Source organism: Pichia kudriavzevii, chromosome 1, assembly GCF_003054445.1.
Source record: "Pichia kudriavzevii chromosome 1, complete sequence".
NCBI classification, from domain to species: domain Eukaryota; kingdom Fungi; phylum Ascomycota; class Pichiomycetes; order Pichiales; family Pichiaceae; genus Pichia; species Pichia kudriavzevii.
The window spans coordinates 2,152,936-2,175,948 of NC_042506.1; the positions used below are offsets into that span (position 1 = coordinate 2,152,936).

Below are 23,013 nucleotides of genomic sequence, written 5' to 3' on the forward strand. Positions count from 1 at the left end.
ACAGTCAACAAAAATTTGAGGCATCTCCAACGGATTATGTCTCATCAATTGGAATGACACATATTGAACCCAAACAGCAGTGCATTCCGAGAACGGGATACGTTTGTAGAGCGAATCAGCACCCAGTACATTTTAATTGCCTATTGAGGAACGCTTGTCCTTTAAAAGACACTGTGGGTTGCACTTGGTTTACCGTTAAAGAAGTTTACAATATAAGAAACGATGTGGATACTATGGTCTATTTAAATTGTAGATGCGTTTAGCAGCAAATGTTATATCTACGGGGGTCAGTTGAAGTTAGTGGACAAGAAGTTTCAATTTCTGGGGGGTTTGTTAGTAAATGTCCACTAACTTCAAGTGATCCCTTCTAACAAACGTTAGCGGACATAAGTTGTCAGGCGAGAGACGCCCAAGTGAGGGCAAAAAGAAAAGTTTTCACAATAAGAAGGGGCGTTTCTTTTTTTTTTTTTCCGTTTTCAAATTTCCTAGAGCGGCTGTTTCTGGAAAGACTTGGCGAGGCCACTAGCATGTTTCTAGAAGGAGCATTTGTTCATCACGTAATGCGTCTTTTAAAGGAAGTACAGTTAAACAGAATATAAGTTTAATTAGAAAGGTGTACGCGTAATGGGAATTTAGAAGACGAGGACAGGGTAAGATATAAGAATAATTATTAAAGCAATTGAAGAGAAAAAAAAATAATATAGTATTTACATAGAATGTAGTAATGAAAGGGGTCTGGAATCACAATATAATGTCCCAGAACTTTTCGAATTTAGAGGTTTCACCTTCATCTTCCCATATTTCGTTATCCAAATGTCTTGCATGGGAATCGATATCCACATCTTCCACGGGGATTAGCCATGGATCATTTCTATAGATTGTCAATTGCGAAACAATCCAAAATACAAAGACTATGATTAGTGAAACATAGTATGCAAAGAAGTCATTGGCATTGAAATTGAAAAAGACATCGTAACCTTGAATGAAGCAAATCAAAACTAAGAAAAATTCAGTGATCCAAGCAACAACAGGTCCAAAATTTGCCTTGAATGGTAAGGTGTCTCTAGAGATGTTTCTCGATTTGAGAATATCCATGAATCTCAAATGTGCAGCCGTGATGAAACACCAACAAATCAATCCCGCCAAGGCGGTGATGTTCATCAACCAGTTGAACACTGTACCACCGGAATTTGATATATTCAATAATGATAGCAATCCAAAGATGGAGGTGAATAAGACACCTACATATGGAACACCAAATCTATTAACACGTGCGAAAATCTTTGGTGCTGTTGAACCAGCCATTGAATACAAAATTCTGGATCCAATATAAACATTTGAATTACCAGCAGAAATGATTGTGGCCAACATGACGGCATTGAAAATATGCGGTAAAACTTTGGTACCGGAATTGGTGATGGCAATTAAGAAAGGAGATGAAGAAATAAAACTTTTATTGGATGGGTTATTTGGATTTAACGCAGGATCATTGTATGGAACTAGCAAACCAATAAAGAACAACGTCAAAATGAAGAAAACTAAAATTCTGAAAATGACCTTATTGATTGCCTTTGGAACTGTTTTTCTTGGATTGGCGGATTCACCGGCAGATATACCTGTCAATTCAACACCTTGATAGGTGAATGCTGCGTTGATTAAGGAGGAAACCCATCCAAGGAATCTGTCTGTATTAGTATTAGACACTAGGCCAGCACCAGCACCCCAAGGGCCCGGATGTCTCCAATACCTGAAACCAACAGGTCCGGTCTTACCGGCACCACAAACCATACAGAGAGCGTAGATAATGAAACCAATGATTGCAATGACCTTGATAAATGCAATCCAGAATTCAATTTCACCATAATATCGAACAGGAACAAAATTGGCACCTGTTAGAACAAAATAAAAGATGATGATCCACCCCCAGTTTGGGACGGCGTCAGTCCAATATTCAATAATTTGACCAACTGTGAATAGTTCAATTGCAAAAGTTATGGCCCACGAGAACCAGTATGCCCAATTAGTTGCAAACCCAGCAGCTTTGGAGATATACCTCTCATTGAAAGTACAGAAGGAGCCAGCCACTGGGGTATGAGTAGCCATTTCACCTAATGACTGGGTGACTGAATACGCCAAACAACCAAAAAATAAGTATGCAATCAATGTATTTACTGGCCCAGCAACTTGTAAAGGGGTATGTGTACCAACGAACAAACCAGTACCAATAGTACCACCAAGGGCAATCATAGCGACGTGTCTCGACTTCAACCCTCTTTTCACCTTTGTTTCGGTGATATCACCCTCAATAGATGATGAATTTTCAATATCATAAGGTTGTTTTTCACCAGCTTCAATGGATTTTATTGGATATGCAGAATTTGAATTTAGATTGATTGGTTTATCCGAACCTTGGGAGTCTTGAAGTGAAATCTGGGCACCCGAGTTGCCCTCTGTAGAGAATGGATCCTTCTCTGACTTATGAAAACGGTTCAGTAATTTCATTTGTAGAATATGTGATTAACCAACAGAAACTGCGGAAAAAGAAAAGAGAAGGCAATGTGTGAGGAGAGTAGTATTAACTTGATGTGCACAAACAGGGAAAAACCGAATGGAAAAATGATACAATGGATCACACAAAAAAGGAAAAAAGAGGATAAGGTTGGTTTAATATAGGAAATGGAAAGGAGAGAGAGAGAGATACCTATAACTAGTGGAAAGATAAACGGCAGTGACAGATAAGTGAACAGCGTGAGAGAAAGTATATATTGGTAGTGATCATCAACCATTTTTTCATTGGTTCCCACGCGGACCGCTGCGATCAATTTCCCCATTAGGCAACTCACGATTATCTCTCTTCCCAGATTTTTTTTGCTTCCCCCTCCTTACTGGCGGCCCGTTACTTTCTCTCAGATAACCCCCGCAGTGTTTATTGGTCATTGCAGAGCCGATAAGTGTGGGGCTGCCTTTGGAAAATAGCCATGAGTTTACTGTGCACATGTAGTGCCTGCAACAAAAGCCGAGCTGCTTAGTAATTTATCCTTGTATACTATACGTGAAATATGCACCTCCATTTTGACAGAAAAAGTTTTCACACTAAATGACCTGTCAAAGCGCCATTTTTTTTTTCCATTTTTTTTCCGTGCTGCACAATAGAAACATCCCGAAAAATGTGCGGCACTATATTGAGGTGACACCATTACGGAGATTGACAGAATGGTATAAGTTTACAAATACACGACTCTGGTTGTAGGATGTTCATCGATATTATACATTATGTACAAGGTAATGCACACTTCCATATCGACACATTCCGTCTGGGGAAGTAAACTTACAACTTCTCCTCCCTCTGGCATCCTGTGGCCATCGCTTACGCTTGATCCACTATTTTAATGTGAATGTTGGTTAAAGTCAGCAGAATGGTAACTCCTGTACTTAACGGATGCTCGCATTTCATTGCCGTGCAGTGCCGTATAGTTCTGCAAGTTTTCGCCGAAACCGTTTACGGCTTTGTCCATGTCAGTTAACGGCAATACACGGCGACATAGCGAAAATAACAAGAGACAGAACACGAAGGGGAAAAAAAAAAAAAAAAAAAGAAACAATTTTCGGGTCTGTGAGCCCTCGAGCCCTTGTGGTGCGCACGTGACACATTGGGAAAGAGGCTCAGTAGGTTTTGAATTTGAATTTGAATTTGATTTTTTGGTGTTCAAGTGTACAGGTATTTTGGTATTTCACTGGTTGTATGTAAAGTACTAAAATAGGGTGTAATACTTTAGATATTGGTATCTATCATTAGGACGATGTTGATGCGCCTAATACGTTGCAACAGTACTCTAAGGACATTGACTCCGGACGGCATCAAGAAACACTTTGTCATTTCTTATGCAAGAAGTTCAGGAGCTGGAGGCCAGCATGTCAACACAACGGACTCTAAAGCCGTTATCAAATTACCCCTTGATAGATGGTATGCCGCTAGGGGGAGCTGGATTCCAAGTAAGCAATTCGACAATATAATGAAAAACGTCAACGATTCAGATGCTCCACATTACAAAAAGTTCCCCTATTTTACGAGTTCTGGTGATATCTTAATTACAAGCAGTGAAACACGATACAGGGATAAAAATCTTAACGACTGCCTGGAGAAGTTTGTCAAAGCAGTTGAGGTTTGTGGTCAAGTAAGAGACGAAGTTAACGAAAATACAAAGCAACACTGGGATAAGTTAAAGAAGAGGGACAATGAGGAGAGGCTAAAGAGTAAAAAACTAAAGAGGGACAAGAAATCTGCCAGGCGTAAAATTTCACTGGATTTTTAAGCTAGCATAAATTCCATATGTCTTGGATTGCCAAGATACTTGTAATTGTACCGAAACTTCCAATGATACCATCATTATAACCCTTGTTTTTGTAAAGGTTGAATGCAATGACAAAGTCTAGCACGTTCTTGATGAAATCTTTGCAAACTTTCTCAAATGGTTGGATAATCCGAACTTTTGGAGTTATCTCAGTCTTGTCTTCATTCAATCTCCTTAAAAGCAAAACATGAAATTGTTTCAAATTCTTAACCAAGCCTCCAAGTAGCCCAAGGCACCACATCATGGCAGAATATTTGCCTGCATTGACCACCCATTTCGATTGTCCCAAGGACTCGTTGACCCCTCTTCCACCAACTAGACCCAACATCTTCAACCACACAATTGTATCAAACGTGAAAAACCAAAAAAGTCCAAATTGCTTTATAGCTTCGGAGTATCTCAGTACGGGATCCGATAACTTGTCGTTTATACAACTTGTAAACAAGTTCAAATGATTCAAAGGCTTTAAAAACCTTAGTGGTTTACGACATAAGGTGAAACTTGCCTGTAGAGAGGGTAATAGGGCTGCAAATTGAGGTGATAAAATGGCCCTAAACTTCCAATACCTGAGAAATCTCGTTAGGTACTGTAGTAAACGTAAGATTTTTTCCCGCCCTTCAGCTGACTGTGCAAACTTTAGGAGATGCTTATATAAGGGGTGCTGTACTAACAGTTCAATGGAGATTCCAGACGTCATTTTCCTTGTCGACTTTATTGGCCATGGCTAAATTCACCAGAATTTATAAAATGAACTTTATATTGTCACATATTTATACTACTCTGCAATGGACAAGCCATTCCCTCGGGAAATTTTGACCTAATGTGGGGAACGCGGAGAGAAAAAACAAAAGGGAAGTTCGAAATGACAAGGAGGAGCAAAAAAACCAATCCAATTGGTTGAGCCTCCCCCTATTTCGGTGATTCTTGTAAAACAAGGCATGAATAAGGGAATGTTTGACACTGTCAAATTTCTGTTGGATTTCTTGGAACAGACAACACAAACACAAACACAAACACACACAAACACAAACACAAGGAAAACCATGGGACAGCAAGAACAGCCGGGGGAAGAACAACAGGAACCATTAGAGTACCCGCAAGTTTCCATCCTTTACTGCATCAAGTGCAACTGGGTTCTTAGGGCTTCTTGGTACCAGCAGGAACTTCTACAGACATTCACGGCAAAGGCGTCGACAGCAGAAGAAGCAGTCATCAGATCGGTTACGTTGACGCCATCATATGTCCCTGGGACGTTCAAGGTATTTGTGAAAAGGGCTACCGGTGAAGGTTGGGTTATAGTTTGGGACAGAAAGGCAAATGGAGGGTTCCCTGAAGCCAAGGTGCTCAAACAGGTCATTAGGAACGAGCTCTCACCAGAGACAAATTTAGGGCATTCCGATAAGTCTTCAACGAGGGGCGTCTTGCTGTCGTCCCTACCAGGCAACCGAGCGGGTGATACTAATGACGGGACCCGGGTACCTTCTCCAAGAGAAGGTGTGCCCATTACGTACGTCCCTAGTGATTCCGAGGTACAGTCGTATGGTTCTCCAAGGTTAGCAAGTGAACACAAGACCTTCTGCGAGGAATGCATTGAACATCTACCGCCAACATGGGAAATGTAGTACTGTTATACAACTATGTCACCAATACATATCGTTATCGTCCACATCTGACTCGTCGTGCACAACCGCATAGACAAAGTTGATCACCATGATCGCCAACATCACATACACGGGGTATCTTAAAAGGTTCCATATCTTGGAGAAAAACTGAGACACTACATGGTAGATCTTCCCCATCACCGTGGTGGGCCTATTGTCTCCAACTTTCTCTCGTAACTCGTTTATTAGCATGTCTTGCTTCTCAATACCTCTTTTCAACCTTTCGGTCAACTCGCTTCCTGGTCCTCCAGCATGGCTCTTTTTAAACCGGTCCAGTCTCCGATAGTAGTCAATGAGTACATCCTTCATCTTATCCATTGTGCGATAATCCTTACTGCTGCTACGTTGTACCCTTTCGATCATCCTCTCCATCTCTTGTATTCGTTGTCGTAAATTTTCCTCCCTGTCGTAATCCGTGCCTTCTCTCATAAACGAATTGAATTTGATGCTCTCCACATTCATCGTCTTGGTGAACTCCTCATTCTCGGTTTCCTTATTACTCAACTTCCCATTGAGCACATCGTCAAATGTACATTCAAACATCTTTTCAATTAGCTGCTGAAACTCCAAGATGTCTATTTCACTAGCCGGGCATTCCATTATTAAATCAACTAGGAACTCTCGATATACATCGTTCAGTAGTTTGAATCCAACTAGTTCGTCTAAGACATCAAACAGGTGCAACAGGTTGGTCATCCGTAATCTCCCATTTTCAGACCCTGTAACACGTTCCCATGCCCATTTCAAATATTTGTTTGTCATACTTTCCAAACCATAGGTAGCACAGTGGTACTTCTACGAAAAGAAGCACCACAACCCCTCTACCCACTCTCTGTGGTTATCATACCCTGTTTACTTGGAATCTTTGAAGAGCCTCGCATTCATGAGAATATTTTCAAATTTTGCTAAGTTCTTCCCGAACATGGTGTAAAACAAATGTAAGGTTCTTGTCGACGGAGCCAAACATCTGAGAATCACATGCGTGGAAACAGGGGACGTTATAACAACCAACGAAATAGAAGAGACTATGGAAGAAGAAGTGGACAGGATGCGCAAAATTTAAGGCATCTTCAACATTATACATTACGAGATCAGTATTATTATGACTATGATTATAATTACAGCCACTACAATAGCAACACGCATAATTATCATTGGCAAGAAGATAGTGTTTATGCAAATGGTGCTGATATTTACCCAGGGAATGAACCATATGCTCAAAGAAGGAAAAGGCCATACGTTGAAGACGTGCAGCACACAAAGAGAATTCGTTCTGACGCTTTGCAGCAGAACAATAAGTCTCAAAGAGATGGAGAAGCTAAAACTGAGGAAGTGGAAAATGTGAAGAGTACCGAGCAAGGTCATATAAATGAGAATAAGACGGATAATGAAGGGAAAGGTTCATCAATTACTTCTAAAATTTATCAGGGATTTCAGAGCATAAAGAGCCTCTTATTGATGGGCAATAGTGGGATCCTTAAGGAGAATCATTCTCTCCCCAAACCGGACGTTGTGAGTGGCACCACAAAGGAAATAAATGAAGATGAAAAGACACGTTTGATTGAACTTCCTGATAAAGTGAGGAAGTTATTCTCCAATTCACAGTTGATCTTCCGATATGACACATCAATTCACAACGAAACTACCATCACCGATCCAGGCTACAAATCATTTAGCGAGCTGAACATTTTTATGTTTGACCATACAATGGTTTCCACTGTATTTCCAAACTCAGAATTATACACACAACAATCGTTAGATAGGATTACAACCTATAGCAGTACCGGCTTGAATTGGTATACTGACATTGTCCCCAAGTTTGAATTGCTATCTGCATCGAAACCAAATTTGTTTGAGGATATCAGTCTACATTACAACTGGACATACACTTTACTGAAGTTAGTTGAAAACGCAAGCTATAGTCAGGCGCAGGGAAACATACTTATAATAACCAGACCTATCGATATTAGAGCTTTAAATGAGGATTTAAGGAAACTAAAGGATAAAAAGGTGGAATTTCAATACATTCTTGATTTTACAAAATCTAGAGTGGCATACGAAAATACAATGCTCACTCTTCTCGATGAGATTTATAATCACAGATATGAATGGTGTGAATCTGTTCAAAGTGTGACACTTTTCACCCATTTAATTGACGATAATACAAACACATCAAAAAAACTTAATTCCAAAACGAGTAAGGTGAGAATAGGAATAGTCACAACAGCAAAAAAATGCTATTATATTGACAACCCTGAAAAGGAACTGCAACTTGTTAAGAAAGCATCAAAAGACACAAGGGTAAAGTTATCAATCTCTTCAACAGGGGGCTGTTTTAGAATTATTTATCCAGACATGATCAAATTGGTTTCCTACTTGAAATCAAAAGGAAACTTTCCTACTGCAGGTACAGACAACTATCTTTTCAACTATTCTGAAGTTGCAGTAACATATAAGAACAAACTACCGAACTTTCTGATTGATGAACTGAATCTGTGCAACGCATATACTGGATCGATTTTGAACATAGGAAAAATTGATAAAATGTTATACGTAGTCCAATTTATCATGTCAACGGAGAACAACACGTGGGAGTACGATTCGCCAGTTATGATAGTTGCCAGGAATAAATCCATTCCGTTATCGAATGTTAAAGATTTACTCAAACAAGTAGATTGGACATTGAGCGACTATAATGAGGGGTTCACCTTTAGGTTTCAGTCAAAGAATAAATTGAAGCTTTTCTGAATGACAGGGGAACTTAATTCTGGACTTTTGAATATAAATGGTTAACATTAGTTTTATAGAAGGAGAAAAACATTTTATAGACTGTTTCTAAAAAAGGTAATAAGGAATGTATGTCTATATATTAAGCTTTTGAAGAATTGCAACCGAGAATAGAGTTATACAAAACAAAATTCAACGTGAAGAAGGAAAAAAAAAAGGTAAATTTTGGGCCATATTGAATAAAAGTACATGTATGTGACGTTCCCCTGTAGCAAGCTCATAATGTAGTAATTCAATTAGTCCCGAAAACTTGAGAGAACTGGGAATTGGCAGCACCTGTCTGTTGATATTCACTCATGATTTGTTCTAACAAACTTAGTGCTGATAATACACCAACAACCACACCTGCAACGTAACCTTTTGATAAGCCGGTAGCTTCAACCAGACCAACAATTAAGCCTAAAATGGCGGAACCAATCAGAGACGCAGATTGGATCATCTTATTTAATTCTTTGGCAACAGTAGCATCCCTGTGACCGACGACAACAATATCTTGTTCTTTGAATTGTTTAGCAAGATCCTTACCGCCAGAACCAGACATGGCAAACCATTTTTTGCCGAAAATAGTTGATGTCAAAGTGACAAAGGAAGTAAAAGCAATGAATCTAACCAACTTCAATACTAAACAACAACCCTTTGTAGAAGTAGACAAGAAGTATAGGAGACCAGATGTTATATCGTAGGATCTGTTAGTGAAAGGATCTAATTGATATACTGCCAAGTAAGGAGAACCGCCAAAGATTTTAGTCAATGCAAAGGCAATAATATGAAGATTGTAAAGAATGGTGTAAGCAAAGAAAATTGGTAATGCACCGCAATAGAATAAACGGATTGGGTATGCCGAAACCATGGAACGGACTTTTGAAGATTTGATTGAGATTTCCATACGAAAGTTTTGTAAGTAACTGATCAAAAACACAACTGCGATACCTAAATAGACTTGGATAAAGTTGACTTCTTCCGACCGAGTGAAAACATCATTGATGGCGATGGCTATGGATTTACTAGTGAGGTTTCTGAACAATTGGACAAAGACACCATGAGATTGAGCAATTGCATGGTTTGATAAGAAACCAAACAAAGAACCTGAGAGTTTTGCAGAAGAATTGACCGCCACAAAAGCCATAATACCAGGGCCAAAACCGTAACCTTTTTCCAGCAACTCAACCAACAACGTGACAATTGCTGTCGCCATACCTAGCTGTGTTATGATAAGCATATTGCCCCATAAATTTGAGGATGAATTGATACCTTCCTTAACAAAATAATCGACAGGTTTGAAATAGCCTGCAGCACATAAAAGAATTGCATATACGACTGCAAGTAGAACAGCAAAGACCTTCTGTAAAGACTGGAAGTTTTGTCTATCAACAATGGAATTGAAGTTGACCTTGATAAATTTGGAACCAGATAAGATTTGCCATAAAAAGGCCGATGTGACGACAGGTAAAATACCGAATTCCAACAATGTACCCTTCTCGGATGCAAATGGAAGACGTAACCAGTAGAAAGGGTCGGCAACCGTTAGTGGATTAACCCCAGTCAATGGAATCGACGACAGTTGATAAATTACAACAGCACCAATGGTGTAAATGATCTTCTCATCGAAAAGGACTCTTTCATAAGGCAGTTCAATTTCCGGAATTAGTGATGCTAGTGGCTTGATAATGTCTAGTGCTTTAAGTCCACTCATGGCTATGTGTTTAGTGGATGTTCCCTATTTATCCAACAGAGAGGAGAAAGATAATATTCGCCCTGGTGATAAAGTAATGGCCATTATGTCCATGTTTTTGCTCGTTTGAACGTCGAGAAAGCGTCAACTGGCGAGCAAAAAGGGGAGAGAAGCAGGCGGTGTGAAAAATTTCCCCTTTCGGGTGCGGCTTTTCAAGGTTTACATATTTGTCCTTCAATTACAGTATGGCATGGTTCTTTTTGAACTTCAACTTTTGGAGACCACATTAGAATTGACACTTATGCCGGCAAAGAGTACAGTTTCCATTGGAGACAGTGTCCAAGACATTGATGCGCAAATCAACTACGACGATGCCATCAGTTACTGGAGTGATGTGCCGCCTACAGTGGATGGTGTATTGGGAGGATTTGGGGAACAAACATCGGTTCCCAAGGCAGACATTGTGGGATCATCGACGTTTATGAGGAAGTTGAAGACCCGGTGGTCAGCGGAGGAGGGGAAGGAGAAGTACGGGATAGAGCTAGGGGCGGGTATTGGTCGAGTGACAAGGGATTTCTTGCATAAGATTTGCGACAAGGTGGATCTCCTTGAGCCCGTGGAGCCATTTGTTGAGAGAATGAGAGTCGAGCTTGGTCCCCTGAAAGAGCAGGGCAAGATTGGTGAGATATATGACATTCCCCTGCAGGATTGGAAGGCGGAGAAGGGGAGGTATGCATTAATCTGGTGTCAATGGTGTATTGGACACCTACCAGATAGTGCGTTTCTTCAATGGCTTGACGAATGCAGAAACGGGTTACAGGAGGATGGTTTACTTGTTCTCAAGGAGAACAACACCAACGACGACGACGATATCTTTGACCCAGAAGATAGCTCCAAGACCAGGTCAGACAAAAACTTCCGTCGTTTATTCAAACAAGGAGGCTGGAAACTAATTGCAACAGATCTTCAGAAAGGTGTCCCTAGGGAGCTGTATCCCATCAGAATGTACGCCCTCAAGCCATTGAACAAGTAGCAGAGAAAACATGTGTAATTACTACAACACAACATTTTATAGATCTACAACAACCAATAAACCAGACTTTAGTCAGATAGGGGTGAAAGACATTGATGGTAAGTTTTTATCTTCATTAGATTCAGTTGAACTATGCATTAAAATTTTGATCATCATAAAAGTCCAATTTACCGGTCAAGACAAAGGGTTATTCAGCAAAGGCCGGATTACAGTCCTTCTGGACTACAAAACTGCCCTTGCCGTGTCATAAAAAAAGGCCAAAAAATTTCTCAGTGTGTAGAAGGCCAACAGAGGGGAGATCGCGGATATGGCCCCCCTTTTATAGTTTTCCACCTACACGTCCGGTTCTCTCGCTTTTAGGACGCTGAAGTTGAGGGTTTCTCAAATAACATGTCAACATTAAAGGTTTTGATGTTGTATACTATTTATGTTGTCCTTTTAAAGGAAGTGTAACTTTCACTACTATATATAACAGGTACAGGTAGCGAAACCGGTCATGTCTTCTCCTCTAGCTCGTTTTCTTCTGTATAGTGGATACAAACAGCACTACAGATCGCAGTGGCTATTAGAAAGAGAAAGATACTATGACCGGCACTGTCATAGGAAGAAACAATGGCATCTTTGACTGTTTCGGGTAATCCCTCGGTGAATGCATAGCTAGGGTTTTCTAAAGCCACCTGTTTGGCCTTTGACAACATCTCCAAGCTCCATCCAGGAGGTAGAAGGGTGTTTTCCAGGTTTCTAAAGTTTCCCGTAAGTGACTTCCTCAAGGTACTCTGCAGAATAGCACTCGATAGGGAAACACCGATGGTCGAGCCGGTCGACCGGAATCCGTAGGAGATGGAAGTGACTAACGACTGTTGTGATTGAGGAACAGAACTGATCATGGCAACTATAATGGTTGTAATGTCTGCCGATGCACCGTACCTTAGGGGTAGAGAAATCAAGCTATCCTTGATTGCACCGTCGTACCTGGTAGAGGAGTACAAGAGGAAGCTTCCCAACACAATAGTGATTGCCGATATGTAGTGTAATGTCTTATATTTGGCGGTTTTCTTGATGAGCCAGCCTGCGAAAATTGATGTGAAGGATGCCACAACCGAGCCAGATATAGATCTGTAACCACAATCCAAGGGAGACACATTTTTTACACTTGACCAATAAAAGGGTAAATAAAACAGCGATGAAAACATATTGATGGAGGTGAAGAAGCAGTTCAAAGAGCTCGCCAGAACTGTTTGATTGTGTAGCATCTTGACAGGTATGACTGGTTGGTCCACATTGAGCTCCCAGAAATAAAAGGCAGTAAATCCCAATAGCACGGAGATGTAGTAGAAGCTGGTCACTAGATGCGAATCGGAAGGATTGAATCCACTGACAACCATTAGAGCCAACAGTGACGAAACTAGAATAAAGGCGCCTGTCCAGTCCAAACTTATAAACTTCTGCCAGTGGGTTTTTCAATCATTATCCAAATCTTCTGGTCTTGGCGGTAGGTCGAGATACCAATAGACGGCAGTACCAGTTACAAAACAGACAGGCACTTGAAGTAAAAATGCCCATTTCCATCCGAGGTACGAGTCTATAAAACCCGATAAGACACCTCCACTAACAGCACCGAGGTGAAAAAAGATATTGATGTAGCCTTGGTAGAGACCCCTCTCCTTAAGAAGAACAATGTCAGAACATGTAATTGAAGCCAATGTGAAAAATCCACCACCGCCTATACCGGTAATGAGTCTACCAATAACCAATGTAATCACGTTGTTCCCGACCCCACAGATAAAGCAACCCACAAAGAAACACACTGTACTGAACAATATGATGGGTTTCCTCCCGAATACATCTGAAATCTTACCAAATAGTGGTTGACAGGCCGCACACGATAAAAGGTAAGAAGTGGCAACCCAGGATATATTCTCTTGCGCATCAAGGTCGCTGGCAATTTTACCTAGCAATGTGGCAACCATGGTAGAATCCACAGATGCCAGAAACACATTGGCGTATAGACATCCAAGGATAACACGAAATTGCAATTTCGACATTCTCCCCACATCTGAGTTAAATACTGGGATCAAGGGTGTATTCTCATCCTCCACATGGACAGTCATCCTGAGTTTTCCTTTAAAGAATGCACTTCTTTTGTCCGTGTCAAAATCTACCCATATATTCCTCGTAGGAAGTTACTCCACTCTCCTCCATTTTGCCTGTTTTATATAATTCAAATTAGATAACATACTACTTCACCAAAGATGCCCTTTAAACCCGCATGCGGTTTACTGCATTTTCCTAATTTGGTTTGAGGCGTGTTGGGAAATTGCCATTTCGACGCGACGCACATATTCAAAATGTAAATGCACTCGGGATAGATTTGCCAGGCTTGTCTGAAAGTGGCAGTTGTCAGTAAGCATTCAGCAGTTGGTTCTTCTTCTAAGGCAGTTATACAAGAATGTTACCGTTGCGTAGAACACCTAGACCTGCATCTAAAACACTCATAGTTAAGAATTCTCCAGATAATGAAATAGCAAAGACCAATTGTGTTGCTGTGTCACACCAAGATTTCCCTGATGGATCATATGTTATAATTGATGGGAAATTTGTATTTACTGTCAAAAACACCCCCAAAATCATGCCAGGGGCTATTGGGCTGAGTGGTAATCAAAGGTTCTGGGGGTCATGGTCAACGGACCAAGATGTGAGTGTTTCACACTACGACCTTTTTGCAGAAAATGGCAGTAAAGGAGGTTATTTAGGTACCATCAATGTTGAAATCAACTTCTGGAATAAAAATAGGGCTAATAACATCCAATATGATTCAGATGAAATGATGAAGGTTTTCATTGCAAAATTTGAATCGCAAGTTTTGCAGCCTACTCAGATCCTCTTATTTGAATTTAAAGGTAACTATTTCGAAGTTATAGTTAAATCTACAATTGTTGTTAATCTAGGTGAAGTGTCCACAGATGGGATTCCTGCATCTACTAACATCATGTCTAAGGGTATGGTTGTGCAAACTACCATTGTTAACTTTTATAAAGGTTCTGATGGGTTGGTGAATTTAAAGGCGTCTTCAACAAGGCCAAATGCCGATGCAATCATTAGACCTGATTTTAAATTTGAAGATTTGGGAATTGGAGGTTTAGATAAAGAATTCACTGCTATTTTCAGAAGAGCATTTGCATCAAGAATCTTCCCACCAGGTGTTATTGAGAAAATGGGCATGACGCACATCAAAGGTATGTTACTCTACGGTCCCCCTGGTACTGGTAAAACCTTGATTGCTAGACAAATCGGTAAGATGCTTAATGCAAAGGAACCAAAAATTGTCAACGGACCTGAAATTTTGTCCAAGTATGTCGGTTCATCTGAAGAGAACATTCGTAATTTGTTCAAGGATGCAGAGGATGAATACAAGAAAAAGGGTGATGCGTCTGCTCTACATATTATCATCTTTGATGAATTGGATTCCGTTTTCAAACAAAGAGGTTCAAGAGGCGATGGAACTGGTGTTGCGGATAATGTTGTCAATCAGTTGTTGGCTAAGATGGATGGTGTCGATCAATTAAATAATATATTGGTCATTGGTATGACTAATAGAAGAGATTTAATTGACAGTGCCCTACTGAGACCTGGTAGATTTGAGGTTCAAGTTGAAATTCATTTACCTGATGAAGAAGGTAGATTGCAAATTTTGAAAATCAAGACCAAGAAAATGAAGGAAAACAATGTGCTAGGCAAGGATGTTGATTTGCAAAAATTAGCCGAATTAACCAAAAACTTCTCCGGTGCTGAGCTCGAAGGTTTAATCAAATCTGCCGGTTCTTTCTCATTGAACAAGCATATTAAAGTCGGTACATTGGGACAATTGAATGGTGATTTCAGCAATATTGTTGTTGATATGCAATGCTTCATTAATGCATTGGAAGAAGTCAAACCTGCCTTTGGTGTCCATGAGGAAGATTTGCATGATTGTGTTAAAGGTGGTATCATTAACTTTTCACCAAGAATTAACCAAATCATCAAGAGAGTTGAACGTGATATTGAACAACTTAGATTATCCACAGATTTCAATTTTTCGTCACTGCTATTATTTGGACCAGCGGGTTCGGGTAAAACTGCCTTAGCTTGCCAAATGGCTTTAACTTCAAATTTCCCCTTCATAAGATTGTTAAGTGCTAAAGATATGGTAGGTATGTCTGAAACAGCAAAAGTTCAACATTTGGATAATGTCTTTCGTGATGCATACAAGTCGCCACTCAATTTACTAGTGGTTGATGATATTGAAGCCTTGATTGACTATGTTCCAATTGGACCAAGATTCTCATCAGTTGTTTTGCGTGCATTAATGACAAGATTGACCTCTAACCCGCCTGATGGTAGAAGGTTAATCGTCATTGGCACAACTTCCAATTATAGGTTAATGAAGGACTTGCAAATGCTCAACTGTTTCAATGATGAGATCTGTGTTAACAATGTGACATCGATAAATGAGATATGTGCTGTTGTTGACAAAGCGGGATTCTTCCGCAATAATGACGAGTCGGAGATCTCTAAAGGTGATGATGAAATTGTCAAGCGTATACATTCAAGCTTAATGGCTATTTTTCCGGAAAATAACGTTAATATCCCAATTAAGAAGATCTTATTCATGGGTGATACTTCCAAGTTTGCAAAGAATCCCGAAGAAGAGTTTGTTGATCTAATTGTTGAATATTGCAGAAATAATATATAAACTATTGTTTTTGAGTATTTACCTGCTTGAAAAGATGATATCCGGTTGACTTTTCTAAAATACTTTTTGATGTAAATAATAATGTTTATTTTCCTTAAAAGATCGGCCAAAAGGGTTACAAAATCAAGACGTAAAAGACAATATAAAAAAATTAAAATACGTAGTATAATGTGCAAGTAGAGAGGGGATAAAAAAGAATAAAAAAAGGGGTAGGGACCGTACAAGACAAAAAAGTATCTATCTATAAACCGTGAACATTGGAATAATTACTCAAGAGTGCAGCAAGCTTTAGTTTTCAAGAGCTTGTGTATTTTTTGCATTTGCTTTGGTTTTTATTCTGCTGCTTCTGCTGCTTTCTCATTCTCTTCTACTGTTTCGTTGCGTTGTAGTTGTGGTTGATGCTCTTCTTCTTCTTCAGAATGGTCATCATCATCCATCAACGCAGCAAAACTGTTACTCTGTTGTCTTGGTTCTTGATCAGCGGAGCCTACGTTGGAGGTAGTGGAAGCAGATCTGGATAGCGGAGGAGCTTGTGCGTTACCTCTGACAGATCTACTTCTTTGGTTTGAAACGGTGGTAAAATCGTTATTCATTGCAGAAGAAGATGGTACACCCCTACGTAATGCACTGACACTGTCACCACTCTTTCTGATAGAACCAACCCTTGAAATATCATTGGCTGAAATTTTGTCATTGCCCCAGTTTGAAGATTTAGAGCGTCCGCCTCTATTGCTACGTTCACGATCACTTGATTGCTGCTTTTGGTTAAACTCAGCGTGAATTTGAGAAATGGTTTTTGGACCCGCTAGTTTGGAATCTGCGGTTGCCCATCTTGCCTTTCTTAGGTCAATCAAATCTAAGAATTTGTACTTGATACGCGATCCAATTGCTGGATTCTCAATGTAAGTCTTGATACAACCAAATGCGTATTCTACACAAGGAGGAACTTCGATTTCTAGTTTTTGACCAACAGTTAGTAAGAACTGATTCAATGTTTCCAAAGTATCTTCTTGTGGCAAATAGTTTTCTTTAACTTCTCCGTCTTCTGTCTTATCATTTGTAAGCATTCTAATACAAGAAATAATGACGTTAGATTTGATTAAATTCAATCTGTACAATTCACCAATAAATCTGACCAAACCTAAACCTCTTCTCTTTTGAGCTGCTAATTCGTAATATTCATCAGACATCAATTCAGGTTCAATTGGAGTACCATCTTCATTGACAGGTAAATCTGTAGACCAACCTTTCTCATATTCAGTTTGACATCTAGAAACTAACAACCTATAAGCCAAATTGGTACCTTTATAATACTTGTTTTCTCCATCAGCGTTAGGGATTGGGTAGTTTTCGGAATAAATCTCTGGATCAACTGTTGTAACCAACTTAGAACAGAATCTGGCATACATTGCAGACCAGTGAGGTTCATCAGTTGCCTTTGCAAAAGTTAACCTTACTGTAGTCGTTAATGCCTTAGCATCCGTTTCCCATTTAGATTGGTTAGCTAATTGAATCAACTCGTCAGTAATCGGATCAAACTTTTCCAAGGATAATTTGTTTAATGAGGATCTGATCTTCTTTTCTAAGTCTTCATCATCATATAAAACAGTAACACCATCTGGTGCATATTTGACTTCTTTTGCGGCCGAACTTTGGAACTTTGGAACCCATCTATTAGCTGTCTTTTCAAGTGGTTTAACATCTTCAGGTGCCAGCTTAATTTGAGGTTTCTCTTCATTTTTCTCTGACTTTTCACCTCTGCCACCCCTAGATCTTCTTGAGCCATCTTTATCTCCCCTTCTGCTCTTTTCACGATTACCATCACGATTTCTTCTCTTAGAACCTGTTCTAGAATTAGCTCTACCTTCAAAGTCATTTCTCAAGTTGATGCCTCTTAGTGGGCCATTAGAACGAGATCGGCTATCTTTTCCTTTAGACGACTTTTCACGTTCCGGAATGTAAATTTTGGTGAGGAAATCAGCTTTCCATTGATCATCCCTCTTGAATTCTAATTTAGCAAATTGCATCAAGAACGGTGGATCATACCTTATAACCTTAGATGAAGCAGCAGCAGGATTAGGAGCTTGGACAGAATCAGAATATGAAAATTTGTAAGGATCTGAAATTGGTGTAGCGTTTTTGATTGTTTCCAAAAAGTGTGACATTGTTGGGGTGTTGTCTTCATCGGCTTCGACAGGAGTTAGTGCTGGTGCTGCATCTGCTGATGCTTCAGGATCTTTTTCGACACTTTGTTCTTTTTCTTGTCCTTGTACTTGTTCTTGCTCTGGTTCTTGCTCTGATTCTTGTTTCTGTTCTGGAACATCCTCTTCAAGTTTCTCTGGGGCATCATCAGAGGCAACTTGAGGTTCTTCCTGTTGTACCTCCACGGTTAATTTAGAAGTTTCTGTTTTTTCCTCATTAATTGTAGTTTCTACTGGCTTTGATTCCTCTATACTTGTAGTCTCTACTGGTTTTGCATCTTCCTTACTCTCAGGGACACTGGTTTCTGGTTCTTTAACTGGTTCGACTTGCTTCTGTTCAGCTGGTTCTTCCGACTTTGGCAATTCGGATGACTCTTCTCCAGGGTGGGCTGAAGCAGCACCTTTCTTCCTGGCCTTTAATTGAGCTAGAAATTGCAATTGGAATGCTGCTTTTGCCTTTCTATCTGCAGCTGCAGCAATAGACTCTGCTGTCTCAACAGGTGCTGAAGTTAGGGCTGGATCATTTTGTACTGGTGTTGGAGTTTCTGTAGATTCGTTACTCGCCTCGGCTTTTGCCAATTCAGGGATGGCAGTCGCTGAAGATGCTGATGTTTGTGTAGAAGTAGATGCAGAAACAGAAGGAGTTTTCTTATGCGATTTGAATGTTACTGGAGCACCATCCTTAGTTTTTATAACAATTGGAACGTGTTTCTTTGCAGGTGAGATTAATGGTTTTTCCACGATTGGAACTGGGGCAAAGTTTGCTTGTGGTGGATAGTACATTGGTTGTCCGTATGGGGCGATTGGAACTGCCGCGTGGTTTCTGTAGTTTGGATTATGTGGTTTGTTATTACGGTAGTTGGAACGGTATTGTCCTCTTGGATAATTGTTGTTGTTGTTGTAATTGATATTATTGCTATTACCATTGTAGTTTAAATTTTGAGTTTGAGGATGCTGCGGAAGGTGACTTTCGGCATTTTCAGCTGACACTGCCGGCAAGTTATTTTGTTCAGCAGACATTACTTAATAAACTGTAAGTTCAAAATATTGCCAATTGTTATCTGGAATTAAATAGATTGATTAGTAAAGAACTGGACAAAGAAAGATATTTCCTCTCTATTTGTTTTTCTTGGTGAGTAAAAATCGTGCTAGATGAGTTCAAAGAATCAAACAACAAGCAAGGCGACCAAATATATGCTTTGGTAACTTTGATATTAACGTGTCTTTATATACGTATATGTATTGGAACGTACTGAGATATCCAGGTGAGTTCTCTTTTTTTTTCCTAAAAAAATAAAATATATCCAAAATAGATCTAGTAATTCAGATATCGAAATCGAAAAAAAAAGGACAGATAAATGGAGTTGTAAATAAGGATCAACAAAAAATGACCTATGTATAACAACTGGCTCAAATGTGGGTCTGGTCTTAGCTCTGATATAACCTATTTTAAAATTGTCGCCACGAGAGAAGCAGTTTTCTTATTCTTGGACGACCTTTTTTTTTTCACTTTCCATTCTGCATACTGGAGAAAAAAAAAAGATTGAGGGAAATCATCGATCCGTACACCAGGAGACAAGCATGGTTTTTGTTGCAGTTTTAAATTATCTTCAATTTCAGTGGCAATAAGGTTACAAAGTACCGATGTTATTTCCAAAAGTGTCTTGGGAGAAGCATTAGAAATTACAGAACTGACCGATGGCATCTGCAACTGCAATTACAGCAACACCTGTCACCCACAAAAGTGGAATTAGCTCGTTCTTCAATCAAAAGATTCAGGATTATGAAATTCAGCTGGCAGCAAAGACACAGAATTTGAGAAGATTAGAAGCTCAAAGAAACACACTCAATTCTAAAGTGAGAGCTTTGAAGGATGAGCTAAAGTTATTGCAAGAGCCGGGCTCTTATGTTGGTGAACTCATCAAGGTGATGGGCAAGAAGAAAGCTTTGGTTAAGGTTCACCCTGAGGGCAAATATATATCCAATATAAGTCCTGATGTTGATATAAAGAAATTGACTCCATCTGTGAGAGTTTGTCTTAAATCCGACTCTTATGAACTACATAAGATATTACCAAGTAAAGTTGATCCATTGGTTTCATTGATGATGGTGGAGAAAGTACCCGATTCTACTTATGACATGGTTGGTGGATTGGACAAACAAATCAAAGAAATTAAGGAAGTTATCGAACTACCTGTCAAACATCCGGAATTGTTCGAGTCTCTAGGTATAGCTCAACCAAAGGGTGTCATCCTTTACGGGCCACCAGGTACAGGTAAAACATTGTTAGCTAGAGCTGTTGCACATCATACCGATTGTAAATTTATCAGAGTTTCTGGTTCAGAATTGGTTCAGAAGTATATTGGTGAAGGTAGTAGGATGGTTAGAGAATTGTTTATGATGGCACGTGAACACGCACCTTCTATTATCTTTATGGACGAAATTGATTCTATTGGTTCTTCTCGTTCTGAGGGTTCAGGTGGTGGAGGGGATTCAGAAGTGCAAAGAACAATGCTAGAATTGTTGAACCAATTAGACGGTTTTGAGTCATCTAAAGATATAAAGATCATTATGGCAACCAATAGATTGGATATCTTGGACCCAGCCTTGTTAAGACCAGGTAGAATTGATCGTAAAATCGAGTTCCCTCCTCCAACTGTGAATGCAAGAACAGATATCTTGAGAATCCATTCCAGATCTATGAACCTTACTAGAGGTATTGACTTGAAGAAAATTGCTGAGAAAATGAACGGATGTTCTGGTGCTGAAATCAAAGGTGTTTGTACAGAAGCTGGTATGTATGCTCTTAGGGAGAGAAGAATACACGTGACACAAGAGGATTTTGAACTTGCCGTTGCCAAGGTGATGAACAAGAACGAGGAAGGCGCAGTTTCTGTTGCCAAGTTGTTCAAGTAATTTATAACTCTAGTGAACTCATTGTATAAAAAGGGTAAAGTTAAACAGTATCGTAATGTATTAAAGTGGCGTAGAAGACTAGTACTGATTTTTTTTTTAATTTTTTGGTACTGAGCCTCCATTGAACCGGGCGCGTACGCCTTTCTCAACTCAATGGATAAAATTGATGCTGATTACGTTACCTTTGTTTGAGGTGCCTCTTGGGACAAACGGATGACTTTGAAAGGGTTTTCAGTGTAGGAACCTCCACACAACTAACATCGATGTCATTCATTTTTAAGTCGCCACTTGATATTGAGATTCAACTTGATTCCGAAGACTCTCGTGAGGTTGTTGAAATCAACTCCCCAAAGGGACGCAAGGAGAGGTTGCTTGTATACAAAGATGGCGAAACAGTGAAGGGAACCGTTGTGGTTCGTACAAGAGACAACAAACGAGTTGAACATGCCGGAGTGCGTGTGCAGTTGCTAGGTACAATAGAAACACAACAAGACGGCAACTTGAACAGTGATGATTTTTTAAGTTTTGCACAAGAATTGGCAGCTCCAGGTGAACTAAAGAACACAGAATCGTTTAATTTTGAGTTTAAAAACGTTGAGAAAATGTATGAAAGCTATAGAGGTATTAATGCCAGGCTTAAGTACTACTTGAAAGTTACAATTACCAGAAAAAGTGCAGATGTTATCAAGGAGAGAGAATTGTGGGTTTATCAGTATGTCCAACCAGGTGTACTTACAACAAATTCCAAATCCCGTAAGGTGATGGCTGACCGAAATAAGAAGGATTTGCCATCCTCTGCAGATAGCAACGAAAAGGCTATATCGACGGTGAAGATGGATGTCGGTATTGAAAACTGTCTACATATTGAATTTGAATATTCCAAAAACAAGTATCCATTGAAGGGTGTCATAGTCGGCCGGATTTATTTCCTATTGGTGAGACTCAAAATAAAGCATATGGAATTGAGTTTAATCCGTAGAGAGACCGTTGGAAGTGGCACGCATCAATCAAGTGAAAGTACAACTGTTGTAAGATTTGAAATTATGGATGGTGCACCGGTAAAGGGTGAGACTATCCCTATACGGTTGTTTCTCGGTGGCTTTGATCTTGTTCCAACTTATAGAGACGTCAACAAGAAATTCAGCACCCGTACGTTCTTAAGTTTGGTCCTTATAGATGAAGATGCGAGAAGATATTTCAAACAAAGTGAAATTGTGCTATATAGAGATGAATAAAATACGGTGTTTGAATAGGATTTGTGTATTAATGTAAGAAAAGAGGTTAGTTTCCTCTAAAAAACATGTCTTTAACTGCAAAACAAACTCTGCCGTCCCTGTTGAAACGTCAAGATAGTTTCAAAAGCTGCTGTATATTGGCAAAGGTTGAGATGTATTTATTCAAGCTTTGTGAGGATGTCTCTCGTTTTAACATTCTCCATGTCCTTTTTAATAGTTACCATTTCGATAAATAAAACAAAATTAGATACTTTCCAAACACCTAATAAATACAGACTGTGTGAATTTCGGATGTGGAAAATATACGTGTATCGGAACCACGAAAACCTGTAGTTAGTTTGATTGATGTTACCGATTCCATATTGCAATTTGCTTGCCTCAAATTAATTCTATTAGACAAGTGGAAATTCAACAACTTTCAAAG

General features: G+C 39.6%; 12 protein-coding genes across 12 annotated transcripts; 7 read left to right on the forward strand and 5 right to left on the reverse strand.

Annotated features, from left to right (window-relative positions):
* Positions 1-741: 741 nt before the first annotated feature.
* On the reverse strand, positions 742-2,502 carry C5L36_0A09810 (uncharacterized protein; the record flags this gene model as incomplete). Its single annotated transcript, XM_029464011.1, has 1 exon — positions 742-2,502. The coding sequence occupies one exon, from the start codon at positions 2,500-2,502 to the stop codon at positions 742-744; it is 1,761 nt and encodes a 586-aa protein (XP_029319871.1).
* Positions 2,503-3,800: 1,298 nt separating this feature from the next.
* On the forward strand, positions 3,801-4,313 carry C5L36_0A09820 (uncharacterized protein; the record flags this gene model as incomplete). Its single annotated transcript, XM_029464012.1, has 1 exon — positions 3,801-4,313. The coding sequence occupies one exon, from the start codon at positions 3,801-3,803 to the stop codon at positions 4,311-4,313; it is 513 nt and encodes a 170-aa protein (XP_029319872.1).
* Position 4,314: 1 nt separating this feature from the next.
* C5L36_0A09830 (uncharacterized protein) lies at positions 4,315-5,049 on the reverse strand (the record flags this gene model as incomplete). Its single annotated transcript, XM_029464013.1, has 1 exon — positions 4,315-5,049. One exon carries the CDS (start codon positions 5,047-5,049, stop codon positions 4,315-4,317), a length of 735 nt encoding a protein of 244 aa, XP_029319873.1.
* A 241-nt stretch (positions 5,050-5,290) lies between these two features.
* Positions 5,291-5,974, forward strand: C5L36_0A09840 (uncharacterized protein; the record flags this gene model as incomplete). Its single annotated transcript, XM_029464014.1, has 1 exon — positions 5,291-5,974. One exon carries the CDS (start codon positions 5,291-5,293, stop codon positions 5,972-5,974), a length of 684 nt encoding a protein of 227 aa, XP_029319874.1.
* Positions 5,975-6,991: 1,017 nt separating this feature from the next.
* Positions 6,992-8,761, forward strand: C5L36_0A09850 (uncharacterized protein; the record flags this gene model as incomplete). The annotated part of the gene is made up of 1 exon (XM_029464015.1): positions 6,992-8,761. The coding sequence occupies one exon, from the start codon at positions 6,992-6,994 to the stop codon at positions 8,759-8,761; it is 1,770 nt and encodes a 589-aa protein (XP_029319875.1).
* A 271-nt stretch (positions 8,762-9,032) lies between these two features.
* Positions 9,033-10,493, reverse strand: C5L36_0A09860 (uncharacterized protein; the record flags this gene model as incomplete). The annotated part of the gene is made up of 1 exon (XM_029464016.1): positions 9,033-10,493. The coding sequence occupies one exon, from the start codon at positions 10,491-10,493 to the stop codon at positions 9,033-9,035; it is 1,461 nt and encodes a 486-aa protein (XP_029319876.1).
* Positions 10,494-10,722: 229 nt separating this feature from the next.
* Positions 10,723-11,505, forward strand: C5L36_0A09870 (uncharacterized protein; the record flags this gene model as incomplete). The annotated part of the gene is made up of 1 exon (XM_029464017.1): positions 10,723-11,505. The coding sequence occupies one exon, from the start codon at positions 10,723-10,725 to the stop codon at positions 11,503-11,505; it is 783 nt and encodes a 260-aa protein (XP_029319877.1).
* A 494-nt stretch (positions 11,506-11,999) lies between these two features.
* On the reverse strand, positions 12,000-12,890 carry C5L36_0A09880 (uncharacterized protein; the record flags this gene model as incomplete). Its single annotated transcript, XM_029464018.1, has 1 exon — positions 12,000-12,890. The coding sequence occupies one exon, from the start codon at positions 12,888-12,890 to the stop codon at positions 12,000-12,002; it is 891 nt and encodes a 296-aa protein (XP_029319878.1).
* Positions 12,891-13,954: 1,064 nt separating this feature from the next.
* On the forward strand, positions 13,955-16,237 carry C5L36_0A09890 (uncharacterized protein; the record flags this gene model as incomplete). The annotated part of the gene is made up of 1 exon (XM_029464019.1): positions 13,955-16,237. One exon carries the CDS (start codon positions 13,955-13,957, stop codon positions 16,235-16,237), a length of 2,283 nt encoding a protein of 760 aa, XP_029319879.1.
* Positions 16,238-16,569: 332 nt separating this feature from the next.
* C5L36_0A09900 (uncharacterized protein) lies at positions 16,570-19,458 on the reverse strand (the record flags this gene model as incomplete). The annotated part of the gene is made up of 1 exon (XM_029464020.1): positions 16,570-19,458. One exon carries the CDS (start codon positions 19,456-19,458, stop codon positions 16,570-16,572), a length of 2,889 nt encoding a protein of 962 aa, XP_029319880.1.
* Positions 19,459-20,136: 678 nt separating this feature from the next.
* On the forward strand, positions 20,137-21,354 carry C5L36_0A09910 (uncharacterized protein; the record flags this gene model as incomplete). Its single annotated transcript, XM_029464021.1, has 1 exon — positions 20,137-21,354. One exon carries the CDS (start codon positions 20,137-20,139, stop codon positions 21,352-21,354), a length of 1,218 nt encoding a protein of 405 aa, XP_029319881.1.
* A 263-nt stretch (positions 21,355-21,617) lies between these two features.
* Positions 21,618-22,589, forward strand: C5L36_0A09920 (uncharacterized protein; the record flags this gene model as incomplete). The annotated part of the gene is made up of 1 exon (XM_029464022.1): positions 21,618-22,589. The coding sequence occupies one exon, from the start codon at positions 21,618-21,620 to the stop codon at positions 22,587-22,589; it is 972 nt and encodes a 323-aa protein (XP_029319882.1).
* Positions 22,590-23,013: the final 424 nt, after the last annotated feature.